This window comes from Solea solea, chromosome 8 (assembly GCF_958295425.1).
Source record: "Solea solea chromosome 8, fSolSol10.1, whole genome shotgun sequence".
NCBI classification, from domain to species: Eukaryota; Metazoa; Chordata; class Actinopteri; order Pleuronectiformes; family Soleidae; genus Solea; species Solea solea.
Window position 1 is genome coordinate 10825842 of NC_081141.1, and position 23530 is coordinate 10849371.

General features: G+C 40.4%; 3 protein-coding genes across 5 annotated transcripts; 2 read left to right on the forward strand and 1 right to left on the reverse strand.

Annotated features, from left to right (window-relative positions):
* Positions 1–11: 11 nt before the first annotated feature.
* On the reverse strand, positions 12–12767 carry tut7 (terminal uridylyl transferase 7). Of its 3 annotated transcripts, none has more exons than XM_058636245.1 (29): positions 12634–12767; positions 11463–11901; positions 11047–11201; positions 10841–10957; positions 10545–10722; positions 10328–10419; positions 9992–10043; positions 9781–9850; positions 9521–9647; positions 9312–9431; positions 9065–9199; positions 8787–8964; positions 7238–7860; positions 6963–7113; positions 6746–6832; positions 6504–6604; positions 6325–6382; positions 5684–5787; positions 5504–5593; positions 5300–5413; positions 4522–4599; positions 4226–4403; positions 4067–4114; positions 3854–3945; positions 3651–3766; positions 3360–3559; positions 3141–3214; positions 2997–3060; positions 12–1501 (listed from the first exon to the last, which is right to left on the reverse strand). In XM_058636245.1, exons 2-29 carry the CDS (start codon positions 11881–11883, stop codon positions 1443–1445), a joined length of 3882 nt encoding a protein of 1293 aa, XP_058492228.1. In that variant the 5' UTR covers positions 11884–11901; positions 12634–12767; the 3' UTR covers positions 12–1442. The 3 variants fall into 3 exon arrangements, with proteins under 3 accessions (XP_058492228.1, XP_058492229.1, XP_058492227.1); XM_058636246.1 differs by lacking the exon at positions 12634–12767 and adding an exon at positions 12176–12323 and having other exon boundaries at positions 10328–10416; XM_058636244.1 differs by lacking the exon at positions 12634–12767 and adding an exon at positions 12176–12322.
* A 138-nt stretch (positions 12768–12905) lies between these two features.
* Positions 12906–15488, forward strand: LOC131464306 (cyclin-O protein B). The gene is made up of 3 exons (XM_058636730.1): positions 12906–13777; positions 14476–14661; positions 14736–15488. Exons 1-3 carry the CDS (start codon positions 13412–13414, stop codon positions 15285–15287), a joined length of 1104 nt encoding a protein of 367 aa, XP_058492713.1. The 5' UTR covers positions 12906–13411; the 3' UTR covers positions 15288–15488.
* Positions 15489–17048: 1560 nt separating this feature from the next.
* Positions 17049–20285, forward strand: mcidas (multiciliate differentiation and DNA synthesis associated cell cycle protein). Its single transcript, XM_058636801.1, has 7 exons — positions 17049–17176; positions 17270–17345; positions 17964–18043; positions 18534–18594; positions 18704–18933; positions 19323–19433; positions 19522–20285. Exons 1-7 carry the CDS (start codon positions 17087–17089, stop codon positions 19963–19965), a joined length of 1092 nt encoding a protein of 363 aa, XP_058492784.1. The 5' UTR covers positions 17049–17086; the 3' UTR covers positions 19966–20285.
* Positions 20286–23530: the final 3245 nt, after the last annotated feature.

Here is a 23530-nt window from a genome sequence, read left to right on the forward strand (position 1 = left end):
CCATGGACATATTTCACATTATGACTGGATTTCAGTTTAATGAGCGTTTGGGGGCACAAAATGGATTGTAAGCCATATTCAAACTTTCCTGGCAGGACTGTGGTTCTTAACATTAACGCTCCTATTTTCAGAACTGAAGAATTGCTATATGGCTGACATTTAAACAAAGCTATGTTAAAATGAGGCATTTAATTACAATACCACCTACAATACATTTTCTTACTAAAATTTAACCATATTAGGGCAACAAGAAAGCCACACAGTCCATATTCAAAGTTGGATGATAAAGCAGCTCTTAAAACATTAACTAGCAGCGACATATTAAGAGGGCATGAGCTCTCACAGGGCAGCTACCAAATGGTGGCGCTATTATTACAAAATGAAGCCTTAATGGCAAATAAATACATTTATATCTCCACTGAAGTGAACACAGCATTTTCAGCAATGTCAAACAGCTGGAGCAGTTGATTCAGCTTAAAAAAACAAAACAAAAAAAACACCAAGTGTAAGCACAAGTGAGTAAGTCCTTGCATTGTAGAAAAACACTTCCTAGCGTGTGTGGAGACACATTCAGATCAGGTTTTTCTGAGCAACAGCAGTTTTACTATGATGTTACCGTCCATTCACACATGTAGGTTATTGAGGGGGAAGTAGTTCCTGATAAAATAGGGCTGGATCCCAACAAAAATAATAATAATAAAAAGAAAATACTTAACACCACAATCCTGAAGGTTATTTTCTAACACAGAGACATGCGGCACTAAGAGCTGCTTTCAAAGGTGATGGAGACAGACTGGTGGATATCAGTGCACATGACAAATTAAAGTGGATTTTAAAAGAATTTCTATTAAAAAGGAAAAAACTGCAAGTCATTACAACGATACACTGCCATTCAAACATTTTGAAACCTATCTGTAAATGTCTATGTCAAAATGCAAAAAACACAGTTGGATCATTATTCATGCAAAGAAAAACCATAACAATTTAAAAGTAAAGTACGAGTGAGCTGATGAGTGCGTGTTCATTTGAAACTGCCTTGCTCTTGACGATTCATTTGTAAGTAGCAGACAATGTGCCATATCATCATATGTTGTCTGAAAAAGAGGTCTTATTATACTGACCATGATCTCAGTCAGATAGTAGTTATATACACTTTCTAATTTTAGGTAATTTGAACAGAATGAAAATAAAAACTTGACTGGCAGTGTAGGTAAACAAAGACATACAGTACACGTATAATGGCTTGTTTTGTTAAAATGAAAACTTTAAAAAGCTCCTCTGAGGAGAAGCAATGTAAGGGGGAGAAAAGGACAAACGCATAAAAAGGCCCTATTTGGCTTCAAGTCAAGGCGTCCTGGCTTTGGCTTTTAACGGGGGTTCTGGATTTTCTGTCTGCCTGGACAAGAGGAGGACCTTGTAGCCTGTGTGGCCACAGCTACTGCTCATTCCACTGGGCTCTTCCTGTGACCAGAGCGACCTGCATTTCGGCAGGCTAGACTACCTGAAACAAACCAGAATGCAGAACTGTCAATATTATTCCAGAACAAGCTTTTAACCTGGACAGAAGTTATTTATATGCTGCTTTATTTGAACTAAATCAGTTCAGGTTACAAATGTAATAACTCATAAACAAAATAAATCTTTCACTGTAGTGAAAGCAAGACACAAAAACAGAAGCAAAATGACAAACTTTAGCTAAAACATCAGCCAGCATGTACAGAGTCAATAACATGAAACAGCTGAAAAAGTGTCCCACTCTGATTCTCTCTTGACTCAAGTCCTAAAACAAGACAGTGTAAAAAGACAGGTTAGATGTTTACCGACCAGGTCTCCATGAAAAGGAAACAAATGAATTCATATATGGGCTGATAATTTAGAGACTTAAAGGAGAGCTTGAAGAGATAGTTCAGAGTGTGGTTGTATGAGGTACAGACCACTCACTGTCCTGGGTCCACACAGAAAATGAATGTTTTTAGCACGACAGGACGTGAGAGTTGCTGGTCTACTGCTGCCTTGCTTGGTTAGTTTTTATCTCTAAGGTAAAGCAGAACAAAGAAACAAACAACTCCTGTGTGCTGTGGTATAATCTTTGGACATTCTATATTCTATAACAAACACATTTAGCTGTATGCAAGACTCTGCACCATTGCATGCAATGAATGCAGCTGTGTTTTGTTTACCTCCTATGGCAGTGGGTTGGAGAATAGTAAAATGGTGGAGCTAGAAAGACCACACTTTAAGGAAAGTGGGTGAAAATAAAATATAATAAAATATTAAAAAGGTCTCCCAAGTGTACCTAAAAAGTGTTTAAGTACTTAAATGTGGCCCAACGTAAGTGAACGTCAATGTTCATACGTACAGAATAGAAATGTAAACACATGTAAAGATGTGATTTGTATCCCTGATGAGTCCCCTCTTAACGATACTCGTTCATTGTTCTGCGTGGAATCTCACTTTTAACGGTGGAGAGAGACAGTGGACAGTATGTTCTGCGTACGTCTGGTCTACGTATAACAAGCAATGCAGGGTGCATAGAACAGTAGGTGGCGTCGTAACAAACAAGGGCACATCGGCGGCAGGAGACATTTACCTAAATATCAATGCACCTCCTTTCTGGCACAATGTTCAAGCACTTTCATGTGCAGACCTGTCTCTTTAGGGCAATTCTCAAAAACCCTGTACATTCTTGTATTCTAAGACATGTTTTCTGCCAAGGCAGTGGAGTAAATTGCTCACTGCTGCTATTACTACCACAGCTACTTCTTCAGCTAGTGAAAAGGGCCATGTTCATTTTGTCCATACATCAGTCTTATGGTGCATGAAAATTCACCTCATAAAAAATGAATACATATCCGTTTTTTCGGGAAGAACCGATATATACCACCCAGGACTAATTGGACAGTTTGAGAAATGTGTTTTGTGTGATGTGTCAGGTGGCGTAACAGAGTATTTTAAAAAACAACAATCTTAAATCAATCAAATGGGACTTTACATACCTGCTGGTGGACCTAATACAACACCCTGTTGCTTTCTCTTCCTCTCTTCTTGTTGTGGTGAACCCTGAAGAACAGGAAGGTCAACAGGTGCAGGAGGGAGCAAAAACCAGTGTCAATTTTAAGGAATATTTTTTTTTTTCTTACCCATTTTTCCTTCTCTCTCAAATTCCTCAAGTGGGGCGAGGTGGAGCAGGTAAAGTTGTCCATCTTCACATTACCTGTCAAATCATTAAGTAAAAAAACAAAAATAAATCGCCTTTAGTATATCCTCCATTTCATGAACAAGATTAATGCATAATAACTTATTGTATTACTTTTTTTGATGATGCAAAAATTCATTAATAAATATAAATGTGTTTGAACCTGCAGGGCTCCTGTACTGCGGACAGTCCTTCTTTATGTGGTCACTTGATCCACACAGGTAGCAGCAGCGCATTTCCAGTGCATCTCTTTTCTTCCAGTGCTCACTCTTGTGTCTGCCGTGATCTTTCATGTCATCTGCAGCGTCCAGTTTGTCTCTCAGGTGTTCTGGCCTTTTATCAGAGTCCCTTCTGTGCCTGAACCTGGGCAAATATTATCCACATTACAAAACAAACATGCAGCCTGATACATGGTGCTCAAGTTATGCATTGGTGATAATTGTTGACTGCTTACTTCTTGCGCATGGGGCAATCTTTCATGAAGTGACCAATCTTGCCACAGATCCGACAACAGCGGTCGTTAGGAGCTACTTCTCCCTCAGTGAGAACCTCAGGATCAAAGAAATACTCCTGGGACAAAGATGAGGACCACTTTGTCAGTGCTTCTACAATGCCACCAAAATATGCAAATATTGTGTTTACACAGCAAATACTAACCATTTGACTGGGATACATGGGAGGAAAGACTTTAATGGGTGTGCCAAACACTGTTCTGCCATTGATGAATGCCTTCATGATGAAGTTAGTCACTGTTGTGAAGGGACAAGACAAATAAAAGAAATCAGGAATATCAGGTCAGATGACACAACCAAGGACACATTAAAATGGACACTAGAAAAGATTAATATAGATTTTGGTAAAGAACCATACTTTTCCTGGACAGACCAGCACCCAGATTATGGTTCAGGTCAAATGGATCTGCAATATGAATCCAGAAAGTAATTTTAGTTCAGCAAAAAGGTGAACAATACCATTGATCAATAGCGATATACATTTGATTAATCACATGCAGTTGAACGGTGCACTTACCTTCGATGACAATGTATTTGGACGTCCACTGCTTGTTGAAGGTGGTGAGGCTGTGATGCTGACGGATACAGATAACGTGCTCTCTGAAGTCAAAGTCCTCCGTATAAAAGCGGAGCAGGCCAAGCCACAGCTCCCCCACCGTCTCTGTGTTTTTCCCGTACTGTGACCAGTGACTGGGCTGTAGGTGGGAGATGACCAGATTGAGGTTAAATAAAGAGACAGCGAGGGACACTCACTCATGACCAAAATGTTTACAAGGACACACAATGAATCTATAAAAAACACTAAACACTCACTAATGTTTTTAAGTCATCATGGAAGTACACATTCCAGCCATCAATTAACACCTCTGGCTTCTTCTTTCCATCATAGATCTGCAACAAATGGACAAGAGGTTATCAATTATAAACAACACACATCTTTCTTTCTGCATAATACTGTCTCTCTAGATAGAGATGTATTCTTAGAAAAACAGGAACCTAGAAATTGTTAAAATGACAAGGTCTGATCTGATCAATTAAATCCTTAGATCAAACTTTTAATATATGCCATTTCAGTTTCCGGTGTGCACACCACACAAATCATGGAAGACTTGACGACGACGGTCTCACATGACCATGAGTTGTTAGCTACAGTGACTAACAGCTAAGATAACAACGGAGTCTGGAAATGTGTTCATTACTTTACCATCTATGATATCGAACTAGAAATTTTTCTAAATTTATAGGAGGGATATTTCAAACTTGCAGTATGTGGTCATATTAAGTAAAAAGTGCATAAATGTGACTACTTTGGAGTCAATTTTCTAACGTAAACATTACTATTTTTAATGATACACCAGGGTAGAGACCCAAATGTTATACAATTAGCCACATTAATTCTGTGAAACTCCGGTAAGTTTTCATACCAATTTTGCTTGATTATGAAATAAATATCTCTAAAAGAATCCAAATATCTTTATAGAATCAAAGATGGACTTGAATCTGAACAGAATGGCCAGTGTTAAAGGCATAGATAGTGTGATTCAAAATGTAAATGGAGAAAACCTCAATTTGACAAACATGTTATCTTTACCTCTTGCAGCACAGGGATAACAGGTGGGTTTCTCTGCTGCAGGAAGAACAGCACCATCAGCGTGTAAGCGTAGGATGACAGACTTCCACGTGAGGCGTCGCCAATGTCACACACCTGTAACAGGACAAAAATAACTGAAATAAACTTAAATCACTTCAAACAATATAACGTTGCCTTAGTAACATGGAGTTCGAGCATATTCACCTTGGCAAACACTTTCATCACATAACAGAGGATCTTCACTCTCCTGTCAATGGCAGCATATGAGGCTAGCAAGTTTGTGTTGTGCAGGGCCTGAGACAAAAAAGGCAAAGTTGAAATTTTATATTTGGGGAAAACTAAACAACACACTACACAAAGCAAAAGAGGGAGGGCAGTCCATACCAGTGTGTTGTAGAGGCTGACGTCTCCCTCCAGGCCAGTGCGAACATGGTAAAACTTGACAATGGGCACTTTTGCTGTCGTGATGGGGAGGATGTTCTTCAGACCTGTGACAGGGTGGAGATGAAGTAGAGAATAAAGACAAAATAAAGGAGACATTAACCAGGCATTATGGGGAAATAGACACTATGTCCTATGCATTATGTGACTATCAAAGTCTACATTATGTGACTATCTTCTGGTTATGGCCTCTGCTTCAACAATGCACTTCTCCTTTAAGCTTATTATGAAGATTCTGATCCTACACTGCAAGAGCACAAGCGGTGTGCGCAACAGGTTATTAACAGACAAGTGGCCAGCCATCATTACATGTGGTACGGATGAAATGGTTGGCTGTGTTACAACTGTATTGTGAGGCCTTCACTGATGACTATCTAGGTGTGAAGATACAGAGTATAAGAAACATAATACAGATTCTAGTTTTAAAATAATTACAAAGCCAAGCTTTTAGTGAAAGTTCTTTCAAAGTCAAGTCTTCGGTTAGCTTAGATAGGTTAGATTGTTCACTCCAAACTAGAAAACAAAAACCGCTGGCAAGTTGACCAATAACCAACCAGCTTTTGCCCTGCCCGGCTTTGCCTTACCTGAGTGTTTCTTTAGCAGTCTTGCCAAGCTTTCAATGATGGTGATGCAGTCAATATCCTATGAAAAATTATTCATCAGGAAGGGGAATGGTATATTTTTGATCTCATAATATTAATTTCTACAAATGTCACTGAACTTTGAGAGGAAACTCAATCTACAAGAATCATAGATGACTTACATCCATAGTCTCCTGCCCCTCCAAGACCATACAGATGTCTAGGTCACTCTGTCTGAATCCAAAGCCATTTTTGGATGATCCAAATAGTTGCAGCCTAGCTCCTGTACATGAAAAAACGGAAAAAGGATCAAATCAGTTGCATCATACACATGCTGTCAATCGTGAAGTCAATAAAATGCATTATCATGCTTATTTGACTATAAAAAAAAAAGTTATGTCAGTGGAAATCATGGTTTAGTCACCAGCAAACTGTCGTCTCACAAAGTTCTCCAAGTCTTGAAGGATGTGCTCTCTTACACCCACTTCCAGTTCATCTGGGGCAAAGTCACCTAAAAAAAGAAAACGGACCAATGTCACGAACTTCATAGCAATGATTCCAAACATAAAACAGTATGAGACTATAGACATGGCCAGGGTGTACTAGTTATGTTTTTTGAGGGAAAAATAAATAGTACTCACTGAAGCACTGCTCACAGACTTTGTTAAGGACGTTTAGAAACTCTGGTGTTAGTGGAGGCAGGGGATCCAGTTCCACTTTCTTGAAGTCTTCTGGGCAATCTTTTTTGAGATGTCCATCACGCTTGCACAAGCTGCACACGACCATGTGTGACTAAAAGACATTGACAAGTATTTATCTTAAATGACGCACCCACTGTTATTGGTCTTAGTTTCCTTTTTTTTTTTAGGGGATTTAACATACAATGTGAAAAAAATACGAGGCTAAGAACCCTTACCTTTCCTCTGGTGAAAGCCTGCCTGGTGAACGCATACGACAGCCTTTTCTGTTTTTGGTTTTTATTTTCTGTGCCCTCTTCTTTAGGTGACAGACTGACGGATGGCAACGCCATTTCTTCCTCCTCCTCTTCCTCCTCATCCACTGAACCTGGAGTGTCCAAATCTGGACCCTCCTCATCAGACAAAAGCTCCTCTCCGGAAAGCTCATCCACTGGAAAGATCTCCTCATCTTCTGTAGTGAAGCTGTCCAAATGATGTCTGGCATCATGCTCTTCTTCCTCATCCTCAGAGAAGCTGCTTTTGCCCAGATCCACCTTTTCGTCCGAATCAGTGTAGTCTTCAACTTCCTCCTCTTCCTCAATAATGCAGTCAGAGTCCTCTGGGCCATTCTCAGATGCTTTTGGTTGACGTGTGTGTTGTTGCTGACCAACATCTTCATTCACAGCCTTTGCATTTGCCCCTTGACTTGGTCCATGCTGCGCTCCTGTCTTACAGTGGGCAGCTGGCGTGTTGAGTGGAAGTGCAAAGTACTTGTATGTGGTTTTGAAGCAGTGCACAATGTACTCAAACATTTGCTGGCTGTTCACTGTGCGGGCCACATTTCTCTTCACAGCAAATGGGTCTGAGTACAGACAAATAAATTAGTTAAAGAACAGATAAGAACAATAACCCTATTCACTAAAGAGAAATTCCACTTTAAATTAATCCTTCAAAATGCTTCTACAAAGTCTTCGGTTGTGTGGCATTGTGAGCACTATGTGATAGCCTATCATTACAGCATGGACTGTATCGATAAAGCTCTTTCTAGTGGTAATAACCAATCAAACTGCTTTACGATAGCCGACACTCATCCAAAGTGAAGCAAGGGTGACATAATGCAGTTTGGCAACACCTGGCGCTGCCCCACCCAAAGTGAATCAGAAGCTTTGCAGTTGACACCGCCACCGCGTATGTGTGAGACCAGCCTTAGTGATCTATGATTAGTCCCGCGGCTTTGTAGCAAGCCAGTGACACAGTAGGAAAATACTGAGTTCTATGCAGCAGACAAAAACCATTACCTTTGTATGATGCATAGATTATAACCTGCCACAGGAGGCAGCTGATAAATTGGTACACAGTTATTCATACACAGTATATTCAACAGTCCTCTAATGCTCACACATACAATCACTGGGTTCGGCATCTTGCCCCAGAATACATATGAACAAAGATGAGACAAGAGGTGTAGTAGTGGTACTAGCTGTAGATACTGTAAAAAGAACACGTAGTACAAAACTGTTTTACCTACAAATAGGGCTGACATGATTATTCAATCAATTGATTATTAGTCGACTACTAAATTAATTGGCAACTATTTTGATAATTGATCGATTGGTTTTAGTTTTTTTTTTTTTTACACAACTATGTGATTTCAACAGATTAACCGATTATGAAAATAATTGTGAGTTGCAGCTCTATGTACAATTTCATCAGTATCATAATGCTAAAACTATCAAGATTCATAGTGCACAAAAAACAAAAACATAAAAAAAAATAAAAATTACTGACCCTCTATAGCTATCCGCTTCTTTGGCCAGTCTTTGATCTCTCGGGAAAGGATTGCATTTGTCCGCACACTTATTACATTGTCAGCCATGAGGAACTGCAGAGAGTAGAAGCGAAGCATTTCAACCCAGAGAAGCCCAACTTCCACAGGTAGATGAGGCCTGTGAAACACCAGCGGAACCTGCACGAATACACAGTGGACAACACAGAGACTATATTGTCAGTATGTGGACACCTTTTACAGACGCAACTACAAACACATCTGTGCTTTCAAGTATTACCTTTCCCTTTATACAGGCACCCTCTGCTGCCTGCGATGATTCTCTTGACGAAGGGGTGTAAGAAAAATGTAGATATTCATCCTCTACATGTGTGAGATTGAAGTCTGACAATCTGCTGAGTGAAAACACCTTAATCTAGTGAAATAAAAATAATTAGAATATTAGTTTATGTTAAAAAAAAAAAACCCACCAATTATCAATGTTCAGTTTATCTTATTTCAGGGTGAACATGCAGGGAACCACATACCTCTTTGTTCAGGTATGAAGGCAAGAGAGACTCTTTGCGCTGCTGTAAAAAGAAGATGACCATAAGGGCGAAGACATATGGTGGAAGGCCACCTTCCTCTGCACGGTCAATCTCACAGATCTGAAACAAGAACAATACATGTTAAAACACAAAATGTGGGTTGTCTGGATAATGACAGCAACAGGTCTAGGTCCCAACCAGAAACATACCTGGGCCCAGCGTCTGAGTCCCAGAACCAGTGGGAGGAGAAGATGCTCCCGACTAGCGAGAGCAGAAAGATAGGAGGTCGTTTGGAAAGCGTTTTCATTCCCTGCACTCACTCTGCAGATCAGGCCACTGTTGAGAACAACAACAATGTCACATTTCAGTAGTGATATACTTTTACTTTAATGGTTTTACTAAATACATTTTGATTTATCATCTTGAGTAATAACAATCTAATAACTGAACAGCTTTTGGAGATATACACCTCTTTTTCTCTTTGCAGATGACAACGGGCACCCTCGCATGAAAATCAGCTTCCAGGTCAACAAAGACAGCTGAGAAAAGAACAGACAGAAAACATGTTAAATTGAGAAACTTGCAAAACAGCCCTGTCTGGCTGACATTTTTTTTTTTTTATAGTGGAAGGTCTTCATAAGGAAAAAATCTGGCAGTAAAGTGTCTAACTGGTGACTCACAGCTGACAGACAGGCTCTCCTTGACCAACAGCAAGACATCTGGTTGATGCATCTGTGAATACATTCCATTTCAAAGCCTTTACACAACATAAATATAATATAAAAAAAGAGAGCACATGAATGCTAATGTGATTGACAACCACAGCATCCACAAATCAATCAGTAAAACTGTTGTTACAGATTGACTATCTTAATTTAAACAATCTTATCTGTAAAACTTAATTTACAGATAGTTGTTGATTATTTTAGTTATCGATTAATAATCGATTACTTGTTTCAGCTCTAAAATTTCCCAATACAAAATTCATGCTATCAAACTCATACAGGGCTACTCACGTGAAGTGGATATTGAACGTCAATGTTGACATCAGAATCCTTGAATCCAAACTTAGTGCAAGATGATCCATAAAGCCTGAGCCTGATCTCTACTGATGAACAGAAAAGAGAGGAAAAAATTGTAAAACACAACTAACAGAACATACATATAGCAAAGACAATTTCTGCTTCATAGCAAAATCAATATCTGGGTGGGTTTCTTGTTTAGGTGTCTTACCAGGCAGGACAGACAGGAAAAAGTCTTGCATGAGGGAGACAACATACTGTCGCTTCTCAACATCCTGATCAGTCATCCCATATTCAAGGACAACGGCTTCTAGTGCAGCACTCACTGCACTGATCTGCTCTGGGCCGGGAGGCTGAATGTCATTCAACATCGCCTGTTCTTGCTTCTCCTAGAAACACGAAGCAATTCAATGTGGGGGGTGTTATACACAATAACAACCAGCATCATCCGTCAATGTAAGTTGTCATCATAAATACTGTGATTTGCATGATAGAACCACTCATCACCTTAGCCCTTTTTTTGTGCCGCTTGTCTCTGATGTGCCTGTAACTGTCAGACACAGATTCCAGCAGAACATCACACAGAGTGCAGGTGTAATGTGCACCAGGGTGATTGTGAGGCTTCTGAAACCATGGAAAAACAACATACATTAGACAACAGTTGCTAATACCTAAATGTTCTATATTTAGGATACCACAATAAATATATGTACCCTCTTCAAGGAGAAGATTTCATCTTTTTTAAGTCGTTTCTCTGCTTGTCGTAAGCTGTGGATTTCTTTGGCTGTTAGTGTAATTTCTTCATTCACAAAGCCCCTGTTCTCTTCAGTAAAATCCTTCTTCCTGTTTCTGTTTCTCCATCTTTTGCCTTTGGATAGAAATACATGTGTCAGAAAACACAATGGCTGTGTGGATTTGTTAATCAGACATGCTGGACATTTAAGTGCTGCCAGTTCCTATACTCAAAGTCAAATCTATACAACCCAACATATGATGATACTATGCTGTAGCTCACTTTAAAAAGGTGTCGACCATAAAGATTATTGCCTAAAGTGAACAGCCAAATATTTTTGATCAGTGTTGATAAACCATAAAGTCTTTTCCCATCATCTTATTTCCAAATCCTTACCTGGTTTCTGAGCACTATCCTTGTCAGGGTCATCTCTCCTCCCGTGCTCCCTGTCCTCTCTTGGACCCTCAGCCTGGACACTCCTCCTCCAGGGCTGCTGCTGTGAGCGCTCTCTCCAGTTATCTTCTCGACTACTACTCCCTCCTGCTGCTCCATCCCATCGCACATCATCCTTCTGTGAGGGGCTGTGACCACCTCTAAATCCACCAGGGGAGTAGCTTAGAGGTCCCAGTCCTCCCTTCTTGGGGCTTGCCCGATAGTGCCCACCATGATTCTTCTTGCCCTGCTGACCTCCCTCTTGTCTGTAGCTTGGCCCTTGGCCCGGTTCATGGTCCCTCCAGTTGTCTGCCTTTTCAGATGTTGATGCTCCCCTTTCCCAGCCACCTGGCCTGGTCCGAAAAGGCCTGTCCGAGTTTTCCATGGTTCACTTTTGTTAAAACTGCAGAATAAATGGTTCACATTCATTTTTCAAGTTGAGCTATTCTGGGAGTGGTGAGTATAATATGATCAAAAACCCTTGACACAAACAAACAAACAAACAACTGCCACCACAGTTTTGACTTTATTGAATGCCCCATCTCAAACAGCAACATGGTTTTTGTATTCGGCTTCTATTAGTTCGAGCACACATTTTAATTTACTGCGAGTGATCACAGCTTTATCAACTCGGTATATAAGTTAGACCAAACGTAATCGACGAAAAACTGACTTACTTAACAATGAATGTAACAAAGCCGGCTTTCATTGGCAAAGACCACAGTAGTTGCTCCATGTATTAGCCTCCATTCCTGTCCTCCTTGTGTTAGCGTTAGCTAGCTAGCTAGCTAACTAGCTACTGCAGATTGACTCGCCTGTATCGTTACTTCTTATTTTTTCAAATTAAATGTATATATCTAGCCCACACGTCTAGCTCACACCCATCAACAAACTGGTAATGGACATACAATTTAAAGTTAGCTAACTAGCCTCGTGTGACCTGACAAAAGTAACCATGTAGCCTAGCTCAAGGACCCGTTTAGCTTCTTAGCTAACACATAAGATGCAACAGCTGGCGTTGCTGTTTATTATAGGTCTTCAGTCTGTTTGACCTGCAGCTGTGATAAAGGCAGGCAAACGTAACATTTTAGAGATGACTATCTATAAGAAGGAGTAATTTAAACAAGTTAAATACCTGTCGTACGTGTGTAAAGGGCATACTTGAAGCCTTGTTTAGGTCTGACTTGGCATGATCACTTAACGAGCACTGGAGATTGAAGGTAAAGTCCGGTCTCCGACTGTTTTGTACCCGCCAGCGTTTAAGTTCCGCCCACCGGAGTCATTTTAATGTGACACACAGTTATGAGTGCGTGTCAAGATCAAAGATCAAAGTAGCCACTCATAATATACAACGTGTTTATACTTCTTCTTATCATTGGTATCACTCTTCTGCCAGTGTGTGTCTATGAAACTTAAAATATAAAACATACATCACAATATGCAGTGTTTCGAGGAGCCATGGCGAAACATCCCCATAGAAAATGAATGGAGAGATCAAAGGTAGATTAAATAGTTGAAGCAATTATTATTACCATTATTGTTGTTGTTCACATGTGTAAAAAATAACATAGTTCCGTCCATTTATATATCTTTCTTGTCATTCATTCATTCATTCATTCATTCTTTCATTCATTCATTCATTCATGAAGTATAGCCAAAGTTACAGACAGGAACATGGTGATAACATATGGCCCAGGCCAGAGGGCAGCCCAATTAATTCCTACATGGAGCAAAAATGATTGTTTAGCCTCGGTTGCCCTGGGCGACGGGTGAAAGTTGAGCTGCACGAGCGGGGAGGACCCCGGGAAAAGTGACGTGAGCAGATGGGGCTCCGTCCTCAGCAGCATGCAGGAGAAGCTGTGTTGCTGTGAGAGCTGGTCTGGCCTCACACACAGACAGAGAAAACCGTGGTCATGGTGTCATATGTGGATGGTGACGGTGAATCTGAGAGCGTTTACAAGCGCAGACGCACGAACGGCGGCGCGTCTGCTCCAGCAGCAGCAGCAGCGGTACTGTCACCTGCTCAGCAGCGGCACACAGCCAGACACAGGAAACAGAAACTCATGTCCAAACTGAGTGACTCCGGTTTCGAAGACGATTTGGGATCCACTCCGGTTTCCCCCTCGGCTCAGAGGAACGTGTTTCGGTTAGACGAAGAGAGTCCAGCATCAGAACAGCTGTCCAGCTGGTACCTGCAGTACGGAGACATCGGCTTCACCATCCAGAGGCAGAGAGAGGAGCAGTTTCATCCCAGGAAAAGCTTGGCTCGTCAGCCACAAGTAGGACACCTAAAGTGATAGTAGATTATGGAAATCACAATGAATAGAAATATGTAGCCTATTTCTTGTACTGCTTACTTTTTTACTCATTGTCCACCAAAACTTTCCAATCAGTACAGTCTTTTTTTATTTTTAAAGACATCATGCATAAATTCAGTTTATGTTGTAAATGTTGTTGTTTTAGTATTTCTTTTCAATTTGTTGACATCATTTTGCATCTTTGTAAGTTAACCACTGACACATGGTGTCATATTTTAAAAATGCTCTTTGTCAAGCACTCTGGGCCACCAGAGGTTGAGGCCACAGGGGTCCCAAGCTTCTGCTGAGTTACCATTGTTCATTTAACAGAATATAAGCAATATAAATGCAACAATGCTGCAGAAAATGCACTTAAATTATTATTATTTTAAATATAGACTATAAAATACTTCCACGTTAAAGTAAACGCCACCCTGATCACAGAGGAACTCACTGTTAAAGGCAAACAAACGTTTACTGCAATTCATTTATTCCCACTGCCATAAACATCTTTAACATACAAAACGCAATTTAAAACATTCATACATGCGCTGTGCCTCTTACACACTTAGGTACTTATATGTTAACCCTTTCTTTGCTCTTACTTTAGTTTTAGATTGCACTGTTTTATCAAAGACACATTTCACAGTTGTTCTGATTCTGACCCTGTTGTCTTGCAGCTGACTGCAGAGGCGCGGTGTAAGCTCGTCAGTTGGCTCATCCCTGTACACAAACATTTCCATCTGTCATTTGAATGCTGCTGCCTGGCAGTGAACATCATGGACAGGTTCCTGGCGTCCACAGCAGTGGCTGCTGACTGCTTCCAGCTCTTGGGTGTCACTGCACTTCTCATAGCCAGTAAACAGGTGAGTCTTTCAGTTTGAGGAAACCTTTGTGTCTTTATTTTCAACATGTTTAACATGTTCTCTCCTCCATTAAGGTGGAGGTTTGCTCACCACGGATCAGCCAGCTGTTGTCCCTATGTTGCGATACCTTCACCAAGGAGCAGCTCTGCAACCTGGAGTGTCTGATCCTCCTCCGCCTCAACTACCGCCTCTCTGCACCCACCCTGGCCTTTTTCTTAGACTATTACACCAACGGTATTGCGGCTGCACAGCTTGTGTCTGCAGGTGGATTGAACCCTGACACAAAAAGACCCAGGCAGTGTGGTGACCTTGCACGGAAAGTGTGCGAGTTGAGTTTAGCGGACTATGCATTCAACAAATACTCACCGTCTCTGATGGCTGGCTGTGCACTGAAACTAGCCAGTGAGCTGCTTAGTGCAGAACAAGGGCATGTTGATGTTGAGCGTGCAGTTGTCCAGTCACAGAGAGACAGTTTGGTGGATGAGCTATGTGGCCAAGCAGAATCTGCCTCCTGTGATAGTCCTGCAGGTCAGGAGAACCACAATCTGGTCCAGGAATGCAAAGACAACCTGAAGCTGCTGGTGTCATTAAACCAGGAGACACTACAAGTCATGTCCACTATGTGACTGCAGTGACTGCACCACTCACATGTTCACTGAAAGCCAAAATCCTCTCCACTGTATTTCAACAAGCGCATAATGTTAGAATAAAGTGCCTCGTTACACTAATATGTGTTGAGATGAAGGTGATGTTCACAAGTAAAGTGAAGTCAGTCATACTGTATACTTGAATGTTTTTAGTCTTATATTGTTTTATATTTATGAAGAACCAGCTCTCAATAATGAATGTTAATGTGGTGCAGGTGTGTTCACAATCCAGTAACAATCTTTTAATGAAGGAACTGTTAATAAACAAACTATGCTGTAAACAATAAATGTTGAGTAAAAAGAATTTGTGTTGGTGTCTAAATCAGCGGTGAACTGGTGCTGATGTTTGATGAGCACATAATCTTATTTGTGTCAGGAATGATTGATGACAATAAACACCAACTTTATTTATATATTATATTACATAGTGTGTTGTCTCAGTAAAACTTAAAATGTTTATTTTATAATCTGAAATAATAAGTGAATTACTCTGTAATCAAACAATTTGCAGCCAAATTATTTCAAAGCAAATATACAGATAGATAGATGGATAGATAGATAGATAGATAGATAGATAGATAGATAGATGGATGGATAGATGGATAGATGGATGAATGGATGAATGGATGGATAGATAGATAGATAGATAGATAGATGGATAGATAGACAGAAGGATGGATGGATGGATAGATAGATAGATACATAGATACTACAGACAGACAGATAGATTGATAGTTCCCCTTTAGGACAATAGCAAATGCTTTTCTCCATTGGCTTTGTCTGCCTGCAGGTCAGTTTGCCGTCGCCTGTCTTTATTTAACGTTGCATCACTGTTATTTGAGAGTGAACCGCACCAACACAGCCTGGTCAATGACGGGGGCTTTATCTGATAATCCATTACGCGTGGCATCTCGACCTGCTGACACAGTGTCGACCACACAGGTGCATTCAGCGTTAAGGGGCCAAGTAGACTTGCTCTTGTTTGTTGACTAATAGAGGCATTTGTCACGAGTGTTTACTGAGCTGTCTGCTGTAATTACCCTTTTCCTTTTCCACTTCTCCCCAATGTGGCAACAAGCGCTGACCTAATTTGGGCGGGTATTTTACGCACAATTGGAGAGAAACTATGCAGCAGTAATGTGCTGTGACCGTGCGCTACTCCAGCTTGATTTTCAGTAAGCAAATAAAGACGAATAACAAAATGAAGTTACAGCAATAATAATAAGTAAAAAAACAAAACAACATTTTAAGTTACCATGTTCATTTATTAAATTGGCTAACTGCTGTTGTTTTCTAATGTGCTTTAATTAATTGGATTGCATTGGATTGCGTCTTAAAACCAAGTGATTTAATAAGTTCACGGTGGCACAGTCTACTGTCTTAACGTTTATAAACAATAACAATAAACCTTTATTTTGAACTCTTATTATATTAAACAGAGACCCTGTTAGAGCAGCATTGCTGGCTCCGCATGCGCCTTGATGACGCTGCTGTGAAAACACTTGGCCACAGGCAAAGGAGGGCTAATATGACGCAGAGAACACCTGCTGCTGCAACGGCGCCGTTATGCGCGGTACAACTTCACACTTCACACCAGAAAACCGTTAGTCTGCACCAATCGAGTCTCCGAGGACGCTGTCGCTCCCTGGAGACCAAACAATTGCATTTGATTGGGCCAAAAGTATGAAACCGCGGCATGCAGCGGCGCAAACCGGGAGAAGGTCCACTATATCAGTTCAATCACAAATCATGTCCCGTCACTGCTGCAGTCAGAGGCGATGGAGGTTCCAAGAGACAGACAAGTGTTTGGTGACATATGCAGCAGCCAAATGACACAACGCGTGAGGAGAGCTGCCGTGAACAAAAAGGTATGAAACCTCTTTTTTTTATTTTAATTTCAATGATGCACATCACAGCTCTGAAGATGACAGTGCGTCTGAACATGTTCCTTGTTCGTGCAGGTGGATAAAGCACTGGTGCCACGGAGCAGCAGTCCACTCACAGTGTACGTCGAGCTTCCCTGCGTCATTGAACAAGGTGCGTGTGACCGAGGGCTTTCATTTAGGGACCATCAACAAATATTTGCTACATACTTTCAACAGCCTCCATGCCATGTGACCCACTGACGCCAAACAATGGTAAACTGTATTACTACACCAAACGAATAAGAAACAACCCCTTTTTGTTAAATGACAGTGTTTCTTATATTGTATGTGAATATTATTGTTTAAAACACATTTCATTTCATCAATTTTCATGAAAACCCTCTAAACCTTTATATAAAAAGGGGCATGTCTTACAACTCAAGTACAACATGCCATTGTTTTGGAGTCAATAGGTGATTGGTTAGAAGGTCCCTAACTCGACCCAATGCCATTTACTTGCATTAGTTATTTTTTCCTGGGCCCCCCAAAGTCAATGCCTATGACCACAATAGAATGTGGCATTAGTTTTAAGACAAAAGCAGTACAATATTATAAAACAAAACAATACAAGTGGTAATCTAATAAATCAATCATTTATTGATGGTCCCCAAGCGCTGTCATCCAGAGTAAACGACTGCTGAATGTCCAAATTAAAATTAACATCAGGCGATATTACATTCAGGTAAAAAATATTAGTAGAAGATATTTTACACCTGTTTTTTCTTTGCAGCTTTTTCTACAATCGCATGGGATGATTTGGAAGAGTGCGCATCTGCAGTGAGGAGGGAGAGCGATTCCCTCGGCTCTCAGGTGAAGAAAACAAACGTTTTATGTCTGATTTAAAGTATTTTTATTAAACTATATCCAAGTTCTGTTGTGTGAGTGAATGTCCAACATTACATCTCTGGTAGAGAGAAATAAAACGGACGCGGTGGCAGACCTGAGGTCCTGCCTCACTCCTGTTAATGTTTGACAGGGTGTGCTGGAATCCTGCGCGAATCGCGTCGTCGTTTACTCATGACACGTAGGCTACTGCCGCTAATTGGCTGGACCTCACGCAAGTTTTGTGCACAAATTGCCTCTTTGGCGCAGATCACCGTGCGCTCCTTACGCATTAGGCTTTTGCACACTCACTAAAATGACCACCGCCACATGTTGTGCCATAAATTCAAATTTCACCACTTGGTGGGATTTTCAGGTAGAAGTCTTATGGTTTCTTCGAGTTTTAATTAGCTTATTATTATAATATGTATTTAATTTGTTGAATGGTGTGTATTAATCCGTTTTAATTCATCAACAGATGAATGAATCTGATGCAGATGATCAAGATTTTGGAGATTATGCGCTGGATTTCATGGCAGGTGAGGAAAACTATAGCATTTCTATTGGAGATGGAGGAATGTGCAGCTGAGGAGATGCTTTTCATGTTCATGCTGGGCTGTGTTTCTGAATGTCTGTGTCCTCTGACAGAGTCTCCCACCACACTGGAGAGCAGTCTGTCTCCAGCTGAACTGGTGCCATTTCAGGGATGTGTCATTCCTCCCCTCACTCCCCAGCCAGAGTTTTCTGCAGAAGAGAGTCATCATATTAACTCCTTCACACAAGCTGCCGACCAGCCTGCTCAGGATGGAGCTCTGTGGAGGGGCATCGCTCAGTGTGAGCGAGGTGTACTGGGACATTCTGTGGAAGTCAACTATCAGGTGAATGATCTTCAACATTTGCTATGTTTCTATTTGATTTGTGTTGAGATGGATCAAAATTGTGTAGACTTAATTTCCCAGTGACTCATTCACCAATTGTGCTTCTTGCATGTAACTCACATTATGAATATTAATACAGTATCTAAATTAAAAGTTTTACATCATTTGATTATGTTAAGTTAAAAAGAAATCTTGTATTTTCTGAAGCGTCAAATGTTGGCATATTTATTATTTGGTCGTAAATCATCAGGAGTTGATTCTTTATTTAATGTTTTATTCAGCTGTTTTCTGTGTGCTGATGAGCTGGATGAAAGCATGCTCTGTGCTTAAGAATGTTTCTTAGACGTGAAAAACACAGCTGAACAGATTTTTGCTTCTTGCATCTTCAGCTCCATGAAGCTCTTCACAGGCGACAGGAGGAGATCGATTCTCTTCAGGAGAGAAACGTTCACCTCAGGCAGTTGGCCAGTCGAGCAAAGCACTTGGCCTCGGTGCTCGAGGTGAGTGCATGACTTAGACAAGCACAACTAAGTTCACAGTTTTCAACCCGTTTGTTCATTAGTGTTGATCTGTGTGCTTCTCTTTCAGAAACTTATGACAGTCAGAGACCCAAATGAACGAGAGCCAGTGCTGCCATGTGGTGCTAAACCTTCACTGAGTCCCTGTAAGCGGCAGCGTTTGGATGAAGGATATGAAACAGAGTCATCAGACTTGGTGGAGGACATGCTGAGGGACATCAGCACACGCTGCAATGCTGTCCTGCACGGCACGGCCGCTGGAACAAGCACACAGCAGGAACCAGAGACACATGTACGAATGTTCGGTGCATTCTCGGGCCTACAGATGAGTATTTCCAAAGACAACGGCCTGAGGCCTGAGGGAGCAGAGGCCGAGGAGAGTGTCTCGTCTTTCAGAACTTCTATTCGAGATCACTGCACCATAAGGACTCAGGTGTTTCCTCATGGACGTGCCTTCACCTCCAACACTCAGGAAGGTGGATACCGCTTTCGCTGGGTCCCCAACCACAGCTGAAGCCAGGGTGAACTAATCCAAAACCAGATCCATCATACACTGCCAGACTGGAAGGAAGTGTGGGTGGGCAGAGACTGCTAATGCTTAACTGATAATCTATAGTGATATCTGTAAATGATTAAATGATGTCTTCCTCAGGTAGCTGCAAGGCTAATCAGTCAGAGGTGGTGCTTAAACAAAGGAAATAACACTGCCCGCACAGTTGTTTACATTGTGTTTCTGTTTACAGGCCTCAATGTCATGTTTGGTTTTGTCCCTCACTGCATTTTTTTCATAGGAATTATTTCATAAAGTTGTGAATAAAAGATGGGATTTAAAAAGTTGACCTCGAAAATTGTTTTTAGCTGTAGGTGGTATTTAAAGAAATTGAAAGGAACCGTTTTCCTTGTTTGAGCAGTGAAACAAATGTGACCCAGTGACCCCTTTAAGCAACATGGGACTTCCTTTGTTTTTTGTCTCTGTCTGAGTGACTGTGTGGGCACTGAGTCATGATGAATTGCAGCCAACATCCTTGTACATATCCTTGTTTTAGGTCATCAAAATGTATGTTTTTATGTTGCTTATTGTATGATTATTTATGTTTATTCTACAAACCCCATTTCTACTTTCTAAAAATACAACAAAAACTACAATCTGTCATGTGTTCCTTCACATTTATTTGACAGACAAAGGGACAAGGACAAGTGTTTTTGCTGATGAACTTTTCTATATTTGATACAAAACATTTAGAAATATTTTTTTTGCAACACATCCCAAAAAAGATTTTTAGCCCCTAAAAAGATTTTTACCACTCATTTTCACACCATCACATTTTCTATCAATTACACTTTAAAATAGTTAATGCAGTTTTGGAAGTGGGATGTTTGAGTGGATGAATACAAGACTTTAGCTGCTCAACAGTCCGCGGTCGTCATCTGATTCCCCTCCTGATGATGTGCCATACATTTTCAATTTAACACTGAAAGTTTTGTCACCGTTGTAACTCTTGCAGAATAAGGCCTGGTATTGTCCTGTTGAAAAAGTCATGGCAGTTATGGTAAAAATAAAAAAATCCTCTTGACAGGACCGTATGTCTCTCCAAAATTCCAATATATGCGTCAGTGGTACCTTCATGAATCATCCATGTGGTGGGCACTGATGCTCCCCCATACCATCACTAATGCTTACTTTGCGTGTCTTGATCGTCTTTGTCATCTTTGGAATATAAAGTCAGAAGTTAATTTTTCCCAAATACAAGCTGAAACTTGGACTTGGCTGATTAATGAATATGTTTCCATTGTCTTTCAGTCCATTTCAAACAAGTTTAGGCTCAGAGAATTCCACCAAGAAAACAATCCAGAAAGGTTCACACTGTTTTCTTGGTAATATCGCTGAGCTTGAGTTTTGTTCAGTCAGACAGAAAAACATGTTTTTTTTTATTACCTTGACATGTTTAGACCACTTCACATGGTCTTCCTCAGAAGGGTTGCTCAATGTTACATGTGATGTATCTTGCTTCCTGTTTTATACTTAAGCTCATTGATCCTATACAGTAGGTTGCATTTGTTGATGCATGTGAAGACTGTGTTTGTGGGACACAGATTTTCCATGGTTTCTCATACAATACAACCTGAAGGCTCGATGTTCATGGACACTCAGCAGTGATTTCTGCTCTTCAAGATTTCCCCCTGCTCCGTTGATATTATGTACTCACACAAAGAAGGTAATGGTAAAAATACATTTATATATACATATATTATTTTTACTTTATCCAACAACAAATGAAAGATTTTTAGGTTTTAATGCATTTTTATTAGGTGTCCCAACTTTTATCCGAATGGGTTTTGTATACTGGAAGAAATAAGAGGAAACGAGCCAGGAAGATGAGATGAAATCGGAAGAGGACGTGACCTTGTGACCAGTCTCTGTGATGCTATTGCTGCTGAGACACCTTAGCTGTAAAAAGCTTGTTAGCGTGAGACAGAGTGGACCAGAGGACAATGTTGCTCCTCTGCTCAAACACCTGTTTAAACTCCCCAATCATGAGCCTGTTTACTTTAGAGCAGTGACCACCTTACAGTCCTGACTCCTCTTTCGAAAACACAGCATGTAACAACACACATCAAGATAAGAAGAGTCCGATGATACTATTTGAAATTTTAGGATCATAGAGGGACAAAAAAAGGGGCAATTCCGCTAGTCTGTTAATGTATCCATTGTTTTATTTGTAGAAAGGCACAATTATACATTTGATTATTGCTGGTACAGAGATAAAAATATAAACATTCTCTGATCAAGGTATGTGTGTGGTGATTTTTGACTCAACAAATCAGTTAAACAGAATTTTAAAAGTGTGATTGATCATAAATTAAGCTGACAACATTATGCATGTATATTTAATTGTGTGGCTGATGCATGGGTGAAATGTTTATTTATAATAATAATAATAATAATAATTATAATGCAGCTTGTCTGATTGATAAGGATGTCTTAACTAATCACTAATAAGCCAAATGTGCAGATCAGATTCAGTATTTTAACAACATTTCTAGTCAGAAAGAGACAAAAGAAAAAAATAACACTAGAAAATCGCAAACAGATGCAAAATTAGTGTAAAATGGAGATGTGAAATCACCATAAAGACACAACACATGACAAAAACTACTGGAAAGTGACACAAATTACAATACTTTTCGACTTTACCTCTTATGCAGCTGGCGACCATGTGGAGCCTGAGGCTTCCATATGGATAGAATTCATTCATTCATTCATTCACATAGGGAACAAACAACACTGCAGAATGAACATGACTTTATCATAAAAAACAATCATTTAGTGGCCATCATTTTTGTCAGTACACCTCTATGCAATGAACAAACACACTTCTAAAATAACAAACATTTGCTTTGATTGTTTAACTTCAGTCAGATATGTGAAATGTTTTGGTTTTAATAAGTGTTCTGTCTAACTATCTCTTGTAACTCATCAAAAAATGTCAAATATTAAATAAAATGCCTAAATATCATCAGCTTTTTGGATGTATCTACTGTTTTGTGACTATAATTCCAGTGGACTTTCAATGCATCTGTCTGCACTGCATTTATGCGTTTAGTTTCAATCTTTTGTCATTTATGTTTATTTTATTACATGTGGACAAATGGAAGGGAATCGGGCTTGTGCACTGCTCCTGTGTGCAATTATGTCATAAATGTTGACTAATTTGAACACCTTGATCGTGATAACATTGTCCCTGACCTGACCCTCTCTCATTGACCAAACACTGAGACACCGCCAACAATTTAAATTCCTGCTACCAAAGCTTATACAGCAAACAGGACGTCAGCGTCAGTTAAAGAGGCCACTTTTACTGCAAACAGGTCAGTTTGTCACTGAGCAGCAGCAGCAGCAGCAGGAGGAAGAGGAGGAAGAGGAGGAGGAGGAGGGAGCGGACTGCACAGCTTTGTTTAAGAAGCTGCATGTGACACATTTGACCGGTTAAGCTGCCGCCAAACTGCGGGGGACAGTGCGGGAGGGGAAAAGGAAAATACACACACAATGCGTCTCTAAGGTGACTGAAGCCAAAACC

Bases quoted from the DNA above. Each gene is read 5' to 3' on its own strand.
- LOC131464306 (XM_058636730.1), top strand. From the start codon at position 13,412: ATGGTGTCATATGTGGATGGTGACGGTGAATCTGAGAGCGTTTACAAG. The intron at 13,778-14,475 runs GTAGGACACCTA...GTTGTCTTGCAG, and splicing joins GCTTGGCTCGTCAGCCACAA to CTGACTGCAGAGGCGCGGTG. The intron at 14,662-14,735 runs GTGAGTCTTTCA...TCCTCCATTAAG, and splicing joins TTCTCATAGCCAGTAAACAG to GTGGAGGTTTGCTCACCACG.
- mcidas (XM_058636801.1), top strand. From the start codon at position 17,087: ATGGAGGTTCCAAGAGACAGACAAGTGTTTGGTGACATATGCAGCAGC. The intron at 17,177-17,269 runs GTATGAAACCTC...TTGTTCGTGCAG, and splicing joins GAGCTGCCGTGAACAAAAAG to GTGGATAAAGCACTGGTGCC. The intron at 18,044-18,533 runs GTGAAGAAAACA...ATTCATCAACAG, and splicing joins GCGATTCCCTCGGCTCTCAG to ATGAATGAATCTGATGCAGA.
- tut7 (XM_058636245.1), bottom strand. From the start codon at position 11,883: ATGGAAAACTCGGACAGGCCTTTTCGGACCAGGCCAGGTGGCTGGGAA. The intron at 9,200-9,311 runs GTATGTGGTTCC...TTATTTCACTAG, and splicing joins CTTCATACCTGAACAAAGAG to ATTAAGGTGTTTTCACTCAG. The intron at 5,788-6,324 runs GTAAGGCAAAGC...ACCCTGTCACAG, and splicing joins ACTGCTAAAGAAACACTCAG to GTCTGAAGAACATCCTCCCC.